This window comes from Talpa occidentalis, unplaced genomic scaffold, assembly GCF_014898055.3.
Source record: "Talpa occidentalis isolate TD23 unplaced genomic scaffold, MPIMG_talOcc4v2.1 talOcc4.2, whole genome shotgun sequence".
NCBI classification, from domain to species: domain Eukaryota; kingdom Metazoa; phylum Chordata; class Mammalia; order Eulipotyphla; family Talpidae; genus Talpa; species Talpa occidentalis.
In genome coordinates this window covers 101,122,269-101,135,188 of record NW_023602073.1, presented here as the reverse complement: position 1 = coordinate 101,135,188, position 12,920 = coordinate 101,122,269, and the positions used below count along the sequence as shown (strand labels likewise).

The following is a 12,920-nucleotide window of genomic DNA, read 5'->3' as shown; positions in this document are numbered from 1 at the left end:
AAAATAGAAAAACTATGAAGTTATTCCATAGTGTACTGCACGAAATAAAATCTAACATCAATTTGAGAACTATGCCCTATGCAAGTTTATCAAAAATGTACTTCTTAAAAATCACAACTTGTAGAAGAAGTAAAACCATATTTTTACAATAACAAATATTTACTTATAAATGTATTTGAGAGTAATGTGCAAACACAATTAAATGTATAAAAGACATGACATTCATTTTTTAATTTAAAGCATTATCAATATTCCAAGTAGATTAAAAAGTAGCAGTCTTACATTCAAAAAATGGTGATACTAACATTAGAAGCATGTTTTTAAGTTGATATTTCATTTGTGATACTCAAATTTGCAGTGATTTTTAATGTAGGCCTCTGTGACAGTGTTATGCCTTTTTACAATGGATGGCCAGTCTTGCACTCCAATAAGCAACTCAGCAATTCTTTCTTTTAAAGTTATGGAGAGGGCCTCCCCGGTGGCACAGCAGTTGAGCGCTGGGTTGCGAAGCTGACCGCAGCCTCTGCAGAGCCAGTTCGATCCCCAGGTGCAGGGCGAGGGTCCCACATGGCGCGCAGACCTTTCCTGCCGCCCGCTGCTCCCCTCAGCAGTGTACTTCATCAGTCTGCCTGCTCTGCTCTCCCCTCTGGCTCTGGTGAATTCTCTCACCCTTCTGTACACTGACTGAACCCAGTGCTTGTATAAATAAATAAATCTTAAAAAAAAAAAAACAAGAAAGGAAGCAATATCTCTTTAAAAAAAAAGTTATGTAGATTACGTGGGTTTTGAATCCATGATTGTGACATCATGCTTGCTGTTGTTTATACAAACCTAGATTGTGCCAATGTAAAATGTTTGTGATTTTCTTATGTGAAAACTGAATCTTGGGGCATCCCACCTGTCATCTTTAAGTCCAATATGATGCTATAAAATATTTTGATTTATTGACTCATAGACTCATCAATATCAACAAATGGAGCTCTTGTCCAACATTCGCCTGTTCCTTCTTTTCTCTTTTCACCACTCTTGCCACTCATCAAACCAATTACTTCTGTAAAGCTCTAAACTTTGGAATCTTATCTTCTTCCATTGTAGGTCACACAGAATGATTAGCATAATGTTCCTCAAACATGGTTGTAATACTTTTTCTTCTCTATTTAAGAACAGTAACTTTCCAATGGCTATTATTGCAAATGTAAATGTTTTTATATTATAAGTTAATATTCTCCACCCATCTGACCCTTTATCTTTTCACAATTTCATTTCTGCCTACTTGTTGGCAGTCTTTCTACTGTTTCCTTGACATCTGGTTGTTATTAACACACACGTTTGCTTCTGACTGCTTCCCTGTCTATGCAGATGTCATTCCTTGAACTGCTCAGAGCCACCACTTCCATTTTTGTTGACTCAGTTGCAGTTTGTTTCTTTACTAATCTGAAGTCAATTATATGTTATAGTATATGATATTTTTTCATCTTTGTGTGTATGTCAGTCAAATCAGGTCTTCTTTTTAAATTATTTTGCATGTGTGTTTTGTCCACAATGATACATTTATAAGCTGCAGGAAGGAATAATACATCTGGCACTTCTACATTTGCATACCTGATACATTGTCCCATCACCCAGAACTACAACAAACTGCACATACTCAGTACGCATTTAATACATGTCTGATGACTAAGCTACCTTTCAAATGTGGCATTATTTATCTGTAAAAGTATACATACTTAACTATACTTATCAAAGAATAACAAAATCTCTATTTGGAAATGATTCTATGAATTTTAATTTTTTTTTGTTGTTCATTTATACAAGAACTAGGGTGCAGGCCAGATGTGTGGGAGGGTGAGAAGATTCACCAGAGACAGAGTGGAGGAACAGAACAGGCAGACTGACTGAAATACACTGCTGAGGGAAGCAGTGGGCAAAACAGGAGAGCTCTGCTCGCCATGTGGGTATCTCCATGGCTGGCAGGGATCGAACCAGCACTGCAGAGGCTGCGGACAGCTCCACAGCGCTGCGCCCAACCGCCTGCACCACCAAGGAGCCCCTCTATGAATTTTAATTTAAAAGGTTGATTGCAAGCCTGATCCTGTCGATACTCAGCCACCCCCATACAACAAAATGCCAAAACATTTCCATTATTTAAAAATCTTGTATTTTGTATGTATGTCTATAATTGGTTAACTGAGTCATTATTACATGCTGTGTGTCTATCCAGACTTAGAATGGCTTGGTCTTCTAAATATATAATATTCTATTATCTCCTAGGTCATAGAACAGTGGGCATATTTAGTTCCACATGTGCAACTTCAAACAATGCAGGAAAAATATTGGTAGTTTTGTGAACATTTTATAATGTAAATGTGAGATTTCTTGATTTTAATACAAAAATAGAATTATATCTTTAAAAGAGTTTGTGTAGCCTGTTTGGTGGTATTTCTAAGTTCTTAGCATCTTCAAATGTCCTTGTATTTAAAACTATTTTGAAAATTGTGTTTCCATAACAATTTTAATTGAATCTCCTGTGATGCTATTTTAAACATTGTAATCAGCCACAGCATATAATTAGACTTCAAACAGAACCTTTAATGCTATGTAGTAATTTGAGAGTAGGCATTTATAAAAATGTTACATATGGGTTTCTTCTCCTAACCTCCTTGTACCCCACCTGTGAAATGCTATGACCAGGGGTGGTAATGAACCATAAAGAACAGAGGTTTCTTTCCCTCTGTTCCAAATAATGTGGAAAATATTATCCAGCAGCAGCTAGATTGTCATGATTAGTTGGTATCAGATATGAAGATATCCATTGTGATAAACTTTTCACTTTGTGACCAATAAACACTGATTTATTTGCACAATGACTGCTGAGGATTGGGAGGGCACCTTCTAGTCATGCAGGAAATTGAAATTCTAGGTCTTACTCTGAAGAGGTAAGGTGGATGGCACATTTTTATATTGTGCTGCTTTGCAAGTCCTGAATCATTAGCAGTGAATTTTTCAGTTATTATTATTACTAGATTTCTTTAAATCCCACTTTTATGTCTTTCCATTAATCATCTATATAATTTTAGAAGGCAAATGCATGAAGCTCAAAGCTAATTATGCATTCTATTATGCCTTTAGATAGCTGGATAAAAGCCATATTCCAACACACAATCCTTTCCCTAAAACTCATTTCCACAAGGGATGACTTAATGATCTATTTACTTTAAAGGTTTGCCTTTGGGGACAATGCTTATCCTGGTTAGTTCTTTGAGAGAATAGAATTTTCTTTCATGGAATCTGTAAATATTTAGAAAATCATTTTGGATTTTGAAAATAGATTTAACTTAAAATGTATTGAAACCCTTGCATTGACTATGCTTGAGTAGAAAGGCCCCTTTATCCTATGTAGAGTATGAGAGCTATAGCTTCCAATTCTCTATTTCCATTGACTGAACAAATGAAACAACCAGCTGCAGAAGCAGTATGGATGAGGGCACACTGTAGTTTTCTTTATCATCTCCATAGTCAGAATGTGTGAACAATAGAAGAGTGACTAAATAAGAGAATTCTTAAATGTGATGATTGTTTATCAGTTCTCCTGATTAGTTTTGTTCTTCTACCATTTATAGTTAGTCTTTTATATTACATATAACCAGCTAGCTAGGAATGCAAATATTGGTTTCACATATGACTTTCAATTTTATATCTTAATTTCTTTTTTAACCCGGCAGTTTGAAAAATAGCAGTCTACAGTATTAGTCATACACTTGATTCCAAGAAAAAGATACTTTCCTATGTTCCTAACAGCAGAGTGCAATATTTTGTAAGGATAGGTGATTTAGTATATATTCATTTCTGTACTTTTGAGGCCTGATCATACAGTTCAGAATGTGTGCAAACTCTTCTGCTATAAACTCTACATTAATATCTTCTAGACAGAAATACTACTTCAATTGAGTTCTGAATTTAGTGAGAACAAAAGCAATGTAAATTTCAGATGGGGAGGACTGTCTCCTTCTAGATATCAGTGTCCATCCCAGAACCACATTTGCGACAAAAAATTTCCATATTCTGGGTCAAGAAGCCCTCCCCAACCAAGGAAACCAAGCACTTCCCACAGTTAAAGCATTCACTGTGCCACTGGCGGTCTTGGAAGCAAATAAACTTGGCACCTTTGAGACCTAGAAAAGAATTGAGAAAAATAATAATCAATCTTTTGAAAGAATAGATCAAGTGTTCTATCATTAAGGTTTCTAAGAACTGCCTCATCTGCTTCTACCACATTAACCTGGATTTCACGTGAGCCATAGGTTTTCTATGAAAGGTTGGTAGAATTTGAGTCTTCAGTGAGACTAACTCTGTGTCCCTAATATGAATGTATAGTATAGTTCAAGGAATTGATTTTGAGGAGTTGTAGAAAAAGAGAAAAGGTCTAGTGATTGGGAGAGGGTTAGGATACCCTAGGCTTGGATCTTTATAATTTTTCTCCAAGTGAACTTAGTGCTATGAACTTCATGTAATCATCCAGGAACTTCATGTAATCATGCAGGAAGTTCATTCAGGCTAAAACAGTTAATGTGATGATTCATATATAATTTCCAGATGTTCTGTTTGGGATAGTAAAACTAAAAGACTGGACAGTTGTTTTATTTCAGATAAACTTTCCTTATCTCTGATAATGAACTTTTGCTCCTACACGAGAAACATTATTTGATACCTTTACATATAAATTACTAGTTTACAGATAAATTTACATCAAATTCTTCTATTTCCTTGCTAAATTTATAGCTTTCTTATTTATGAAGCTATCATCATTACTTTCTAACAGGAATAAATCAATAATATACCAATTAATTCCATTAATGCTATTCAAAACAATAATAAGCTGACTGTAAGGATAATATTCTCTCTATATATACATAAGTCATTTTTTCATAAACTAATTATCACACATCTATCATTTTGATGCTTATGAGTTTTTCTTGATTTCATTAGTAAGCCTGTACAAATGAAAAATATAAAAATGATTATTGAGAATTCTACAAAGCATAAAAAATAGAAGCATCTGGCAGCAGGGATAAAAAAAATCATGACTCAATATGTGAGATGTTTATAAATTATTTCAATTTTGGATATATTTACTCCCTTCAGTCATAAGGATCACTTTCAAGAACAAAATCTTCCAGGAAGCAAATCTGTGGCACCTGTGTTACATGATTTATTCCTGAAAGATCAGAATATAAGCCAACATTTGTTGAGCACATGATGATCAGTCAGTCATTCTTCTAAGTCATTTACATGTATTACTTCAAATCTGTCTCACCTACCTATATTGGCTAGATACTATTATCAGTTCTACAATGCAGACAAAAACTGGGGAAAAGAGAGTTTCAACTGCTTGCCCTGATGGTAAGTGGCAGATCTGAGATTCAATTCTAAGTCATCTGGCTTCAGGCTATGCTCTTAACTTCACCAAATTAAGGTTGAATTTGTCTTTTGTAAGAATCATAACCTGAAACATTAGCATTCCTGTCTGAAGAAACCCTAACATTTGAAATTCCCATTCCTCGAAATAAAGGAAAGATAAATGTGATCCTGTTCAAACCCTAATTTTGCAAGTAAAGCAAAGGAGGCTTTCAGAGGTGAGTTATTTTCCTAGGATCACACAGTAGCTGCGGGCAGAGACTAGACCAGGTTCTTTTATTCTCTAATCCAGAGCACTTCCCACTACATTAAACTGTTTCATTTATCCCAGAAAGTTAAGAAATTGAAAATCTCAGAGGAGAAATAAAAATGGGTATATATGTTGAAATGAAACAAGTTCATTGTGATGGTATTTTTAAAATTATGTCCAGTGACTATATTTCGTAAATATACAAGAGTATTTTGTAACCACTATAGTCTCTTATTAGACTGACACAGTATTTGCACGAATAGCCAAATTTCAAAAGATAAATATATGTTATTATCAAAATTCCCTGTGGTACATTATTTCAATAGCTCCATTTTAAAGATATTAAAGTGAGTTAGGAGTTTTGCATGCATCTCAGTCTCTTTTTTTTCTCTCAATTACAGAGCCAAAAGAAGACTATCAATTCTAAATTACTTTTAAATAATTCTAAATTAAATACATAATCCTGCATTCAGATTACTTCTGAATCTTTAGTCCTCGATCATTCTTTGTTTTATGCAGAACAATGTGGTTTTCTGTCTAAACCTGAATTAGCTGGGCTCAATCCATCAGAACCTGCTACAATCCATCAGAAAAAAATCACACAGACACATGAATTTTGATGGTTTCAGAATTGAAAACCATCAAGTTCAGGGCTCGCATGAACTATTTATAGATCATTACTAGCCATTTGGGTCCCCTAGAAAGTTTCAAACCCATTTTGAATGTTTTTCTCATTTCTTCAAGAAAATCCCTTTATTTCCTGGCTCACTTCAAGAAAAGACTTGTAGAATTAACTAATTGAAATCCATAGGCTGCGGTTGCAGGTTATACTAAGGAGATTTTGGAGCTCGAGGAACTATTTTTTGCCTTTCTGGAAGCCCCGTTTTCTAAGTAAGATCAGTAGAATTGGGGACTTATTCTCTTGGCTGAAGTTGCCAGATATGTGGAAAGCAGGAGAACAGCATGTTTGAGAACACAAGCTTGTTTGCCTGATTGTTTAGGATTGCCTCCTCAGGTTTCTGACAGGGCAGCAAAAGTGAGGTAGCAGAGTGATGGAGACAAGGTATGAAAAACAGAGGGCATGCCCTACTTGATGAAGCAGCTGCTCAGCCCCATAGGACAGTGATTTGTCTGCGGAATGTGAGGACAGTCTGCTCACTCATGACGGTTCCTCATTTATATTTGGATGCAGATATTAGTTGTTTCCAAACACATGCAAGCCAAAGCAACAGGCCTGTGGGTCAGATGTAGCCTATAGGTCAGTGTGAGACTCTGAAAAACTTGGTGAAAAGTTTTTGGTGAGACTCTGAAAAACTGGTATAGACACATAGGACCATGCTGTGTTTACCCAGGTAATTCTCGCTCTCCTTTTGCAAGTTAGTAAATGCCTGCCAAATTGGTTTTGCTGTAAAACTATTTTCTTTCTTTTAAGATACAAGAAGCATAAACTTTTGTTTTGTGATATATTTGAAAATAGGTAAGAAATAATATAACTTTTCACTGTACGTTATATAAATTCTTCAAAAAAGTAACATGATCATTCTAGGAATGGAGAGTAGAAATACAGTTTCGCTACAATATTCAATGACTATTAATTGCCTCAAAGAATGACTGTTGTGTTTCTTAGTTATCATGCTAATCTGTTCTTTTACTGGAGGTTTAGGAAAACATAATGAGTTTTTTAACTTAGAATGTATTTCACATGGATTGATTTACCACTTATGTAATCTTCATATCATGTTATGAGTACTTTGTTTCTTTAGCAGCATGTTATTTTGTTTTATTTCAGCTATTCCTAATGAAAGCTTATTGCAAGTGAATAGAGAGAAAAAATATATTTGTCAGAAACATTTTAAAAAGTTTAATTAATTCCTGACCTATGCTATCTTAATTATTTCAGCCTTAGAGATTTATACAATACTTGTATTTAATTAAAACTTTTTCAGTTTTAAGGTCCTTGGCCTCATGTGTAATTATACAAGATTTTGATGGATAAGAATCCCGTCTTCCCACGCAAATCCTTGAAGGTCTGTCTCAGATCAGGCTTCCTAGTGAAGGTGTCATCTGACCTCTCAGCTCAACTTATTCCCCTGAATTTCCTTGACTATTACTTTATTTAGAGTCAATACTGTTAGGTTTTGTATTAACTGTCCTATCTAGTGGATAGTAACATCATTTGTATTCTATACCTGCATTGAGGGGTCTGTGTAATACTGATATATAGGTACCCATGTGTGCTTATATCAAAAGGAAACACATGGGAAAGATTAGACATTATTCACTTGTACTTTCTAAATTAACAATGTGGCATTTTCATAGTCATATCTATCTCATGGTAAGGCTGCACTGAACCAAAGAACTCACCAGTAATGGGTTTAGTGCAGGCTGCACACTTTTTGGCATAAAGATGGTTGTAGCAGTCCAAGCAGAATGGATAGTCATCTCTGGACATAAACTCTTCTTCACAGAGCTCCTTCCTACAGCCACTACACAGAAAACATTCTTTGTGCCATGGCTGGTCATGAAATGTTATCCCACCTGAGGTTATCACCTGCCAAAGATCACAAAAAAGGTAATTACCATGGAAGCCATCACAGCTCAGATCTTTCATGATTCTCTCATATGTCCACAAATGATACCTTCAGGCTTTTCTATCATCTTGTGTGAGGATGACCTGTTCTGTGATTTTTAATCAATAAAGGAAGAAAAAGGCTAAGGAGACTGAATAGAACTGGTGAGAAATAGCCTCACTTATCTCCTATAATGGAGCAGGAAAGCAGGACTGACATAGGTGAATAAAAAGAGTGAGCTCTTGAGCCCTTTGCTGATATGTTTCTGACTTTCTTGTGGGTTTTCAAAGTTCTACCATTAGAACTAATATATTTTCTATGCTATGATCTTATTTCCATTATAATTTTAAGGATGTTGAAAAGAAAAGCTTCTTCTTAAAACATTACTCTAGGTTCAAGATATCCAACAATAGCAATCCTGAGTAGAATTCATAAGCACCACTGTCTGCTAATAATGACTAACATTTAAGTGTTTACTCAGACCTTAGTTCTGTGCTAAGATATGAACTCATCTTAATATTCTCAACCTTCCAACACAGCAGGAACTATTATCTTTCCCTTTTTAGAGATGAACAACTACTGACAGCATGATGAAATCGCTTTCTGGGGTCACACAGAGCTAGCATTTAAGCCTGCATAGTCTAACGCTACTGCCTGTGCACTTAAACATTAATACAATAGTGAGGTAAGATGACTTTGCCCTCATAGGTAGTTGATAACACCTTCTTGAATGAACGAATAAACACAAAAGAGAAAATATGTTTGAAAGCAATTCCAGTATTGTATCTAGCACAAATGGGGTGCTTTGGGCACTGCATGACTTTTCAGCTTTAGGTAATTACTAAATTACTTATTTAGTAATTAGTGCTGGTTGTACATTGAACGTAATCTGTGGTGTATTAGGTTTTTATCATAGGTGCTTATTATTTCTCCATGAGATAATTTTTTCTAAAGTAGTTTAATTTATGCATTCTACTTTTTTTTTTTTAAAGATTTATTTATTTATACAAGCATGGGGGTACAGGCCAGCAGTGTGGGAGGGTGAGAGAATTCACCAGATTCAGAGTGGGGAGCAGAACAGGCAGACTGACAAAGTACACTGCTGAGGGGAGCAGCGAGTGAGACAAGAGAGGTCTGCTGGGCCATGTGGGGAACTCCCTGGTCGGTCGGGAATCGAACCCATGCTGCAGAGGCTGCAGGCAGCTTCACAGCGCTGTGCTCAACCCACCATGCCACCGTGGAGGCCCACATTCTACTTTTTAAAAGGCAGAGACATATTTATTTAGAATCAAATGAGTGACTATTGGACATCTTTTTTTGTTTGTTTCTTTGTTTGTTTGGAGAAAGTTTATTCAGGAGAAAAGAGACAGAAATAAAGTGGAACTCCCAGGCCAGGCCAGTCCAGGCCAGGTCGGGGCAAGGAAGCCCCATATATCTCTTCTTGTATAACAATTTCTAAATCATAGCATCTTTCAAATCCATCGCTGTGGAGCTCCAGGAGTAGGAATGAAACCTGGATTATAATCATGTATATGTCTTAATAATGATACAATCTAAGATGTTTTGTGTCATCTTTTTATTCAAATTAATTAGATACAGAAAATGTAAAGCCTATTCTAAGCCATGTTATTGTTAACAAATATAAACATTTTTGGTTTTTGAAAAAAATTATTCTAAAGATATTTTTAATCTTAAATGTCTTTTAAAAATCTTTAAAACTAAAGATTTCATTTAAAGGTTATTTTTTTCTATAGAGGAAAAAGTATAGTAAAAATTGTTATTTTTCCTATGGTGGGGGGAAGTATACTATTCTAAACAAGCAAACAGGAATGATAATGGGGTATGTGAAGTAAAGCAATTTAAAATACCCACTACTGACTTCAAATGACTTACAACCGAGCAGTAGAATTCAAGATTCCTTTGATTTGTTTGGTCAAATGATTATCAGGCAGTGCTTAAAAGATTTGCAACTTGAAAAATGTATTCACAGTCAAATAAAACTTGTTATATACAGCAAAGACTGCTTAATTAGGGAGAAGAAACTCTGGAACATTAAAAAATAGTTTGCTTGTGATTATGTTCCATTTGAAGAAGCAGGCATGAGAAAATAAAGTCTAATATCTAAGCTGTTTGCGCCACTGATTGATCTTGGGATTTAGAACAAGTTACCCCCCTCCTTGGGAAAATAGAGGCAATACTCATTTTGTACTCACAAAAATATAGTTGATGAATTGCTGAATATGTTTAACTCTATTGGAAAACTGAGAAGTTTTAATTCAAAGCACTTGTAGTTTGAAGTTATTTGCTTTTTGGTAGAAAATAAATTTTAGTTTCACAAAATGAAGTCTATTAAAAAAAATTCTAAGGTCCTGGTTGTCAAGTACTTTTTGTCTAATTTTTTAACTTTTGTAGTTGCTCTTTGATTTGGGTTGAAACAAATTGTGTTTCTTTAGCTTGGATCATCTTGATCACAAACTTTTATGTTCAGCTTTCCTTAAGGGACTTGTGGTTTTAAAAATTAAGCATGGCATGTCATGATTTGTCTACTGTCCAATATAAACATTTCATAAATTTTTGGAGACTTCAAATCATATTCTAAATATAGGAAAAGTTTTAACCTGGGAAAAACCAGTGGGTTGGCCCTAGACAGTGCTCAGCTCTGATGAGCTAGAGAAATTCCTCTGCTGAATCTTTATAACATGGAAAGACCTGTATATTGTGTGCACAATAAATGATTTTAAGATAACTCCTGTAAGTCTCAACGAAATTTTACATCAGGCTTTAAATAAAATATATAACTTAAAAATGGCCAACTTAGTAGTAACTGAAAACAGTGAGTTAAAACTATCCATTTTGTTTCCTGCATCTGTTTCTAAATGCATGTCATCCACTCTGGTAATTTTTTGCAGCTTCATATATTACAGGATCACAGGTTGTTCCTATTATTTGCACAGTAATTCTTTCTCTAAGTCAGTGTTTCTGATCAAGTAGTGGAAATCTGACATAAGATGATTTTATGTCTTGTTACTATCAATTATAATTTTCCATCATCATTTTAATATAATTCAAAAATTTGTAACTTAAGAGTGTATTGATGCTGGGCCTCCCCTGGTGACATAGGTGATTGAGCGCAGCACTGTGAAGCTGTCCCCAGCCTCTGCAGCATGGGTTCGAGAATCCCACATGGCGTGGCACACCTCTCCTGTCTCATCCGCAGTTCCCCTCAGCAGTGTTTTTCAGTCAGTCTGCCTGTTCTGTTCCCCACTCTGTCTCTGGTGAATCCTCTCACCCTCCTGTGCATCTGGCCCCGGTTCTTGTATGCATGAATAAATAAATCTTTAAAAAAAAAAGAGTGTATTGATGCCTCTTCAAATGCAGCACTGGTATTGTAATATATAGAGAAAATTACCCTGTGCGTTATGTGTGTGTATAACAAATGTATATACATTTGTTGTGGTCGTGTGACTTCAGGCTGTCCAGACACAAGTATAAAAATGATTTTAAGAGATCTGTCAAAGTAGTCTATAGATCAAAATGTTTAGTTGGACACCACTGTACTGATCTGTCTTCGTGATTCAGATGTTTCATTACAATGTATAGTGTTTTTTGTAACTTATGATGCCTTACAGACCAAGGATTTCTTTGAGAGCATTAATATTGAATATATACATTGTAGATTGCCGGCAGATTTTTATCAAGGTGATAGAGATGAGGAACTATTTTCACACAAAATTTATGAGAAAAAATTACTTTTTTCTCATTGAAAAATATGTTGTGAATGGGCATCTAAGTCAAGAGGCCCTATGTGATTCTCTTGAACAAGAACTGAAAGAAAGCACTTGAAATTCCTAGTCTTTTTTCTGTATTTCTGTTTACTGAATTTCCCTAATGATCTTGTCACTCTCTTGAGCTACCTATCTGCTCTTGGAAACATAAAAGCCTCAAGTCAAAGAGACATTTATATCACTGGTACATAATGTGAAGAGTTAAGCATCCTGTTTAAATTGGTTTCCTTGGTCACTCCTGAGACAAATTCATACTTCTCTGAAACTAAATGTATCAAAAATTATTTTCCAAGAACTATTTTGTATTCAAAGGGAGATGTATACTGTCTACCAGAATACACAAAATCTTGTGTAAGTAGTGAGTGGAACTGGAATATCACTCGAGCTCTCAGAATATTAAATTCATGTTCTGGGTGGAATTTTATGGTTGATAAAAATAGATGGCCTTCCTCACTGTGAAAAGGTAGTGCTTTTGGACATGTTGGAATTGAAAACTAACACAAATATTATCAGCTCATTCCAAGAACATAGAACAACTAAAAAGCAATGGTATGGAAGATTCCACAAACTTCATTGGCTCTAGATAATTACCTTCTTACAGAAGCTGCAGTAGTGAGCAAACTCTTTCTCAAAGCATGGTACACAATAATTGCCAGTCTCTTTGGAAATCAAAGGTTTAGTTCCTATTGGCTGTCGGCAGTGCTCACACACAAAGCAGGTTTCATGCCAGTAGTTTCCCTTAAATTCCATTTTTCGAGAGCCTGTACCCCAAAGTAAAAATCTGTCAGTACAAATCAAGCATAATTTTATTTTCTTTTAAGTGAAGATATGTCAAATTACTTAAGATATATATTTTTAAGTTAAGGTGATAAGTCAAATGTCCTCATAGAAAAAGTGTTT

General features: G+C 35.2%; 1 protein-coding gene across 1 annotated transcript in view; it reads right to left on the bottom strand.

Annotated features, from left to right (window-relative positions):
- Positions 1-3,944: 3,944 nt before the first annotated feature.
- Positions 3,945-12,920, bottom strand: part of FHL5 (four and a half LIM domains 5) — a 28,432-nt gene continuing 19,456 nt past the window's right edge. Inside the window, exons 4-6 of the mRNA XM_037520125.1 lie at positions 12,612-12,781; positions 8,030-8,216; positions 3,945-4,172 (exon numbers count right to left, since the gene is read on the bottom strand). Of these exons, the coding sequence (XP_037376022.1) occupies positions 4,009-4,172; positions 8,030-8,216; positions 12,612-12,781 (521 nt within the window). The 3' untranslated portion in view covers positions 3,945-4,008. The remainder of the gene's footprint in view (positions 4,173-8,029; positions 8,217-12,611; positions 12,782-12,920) is intronic.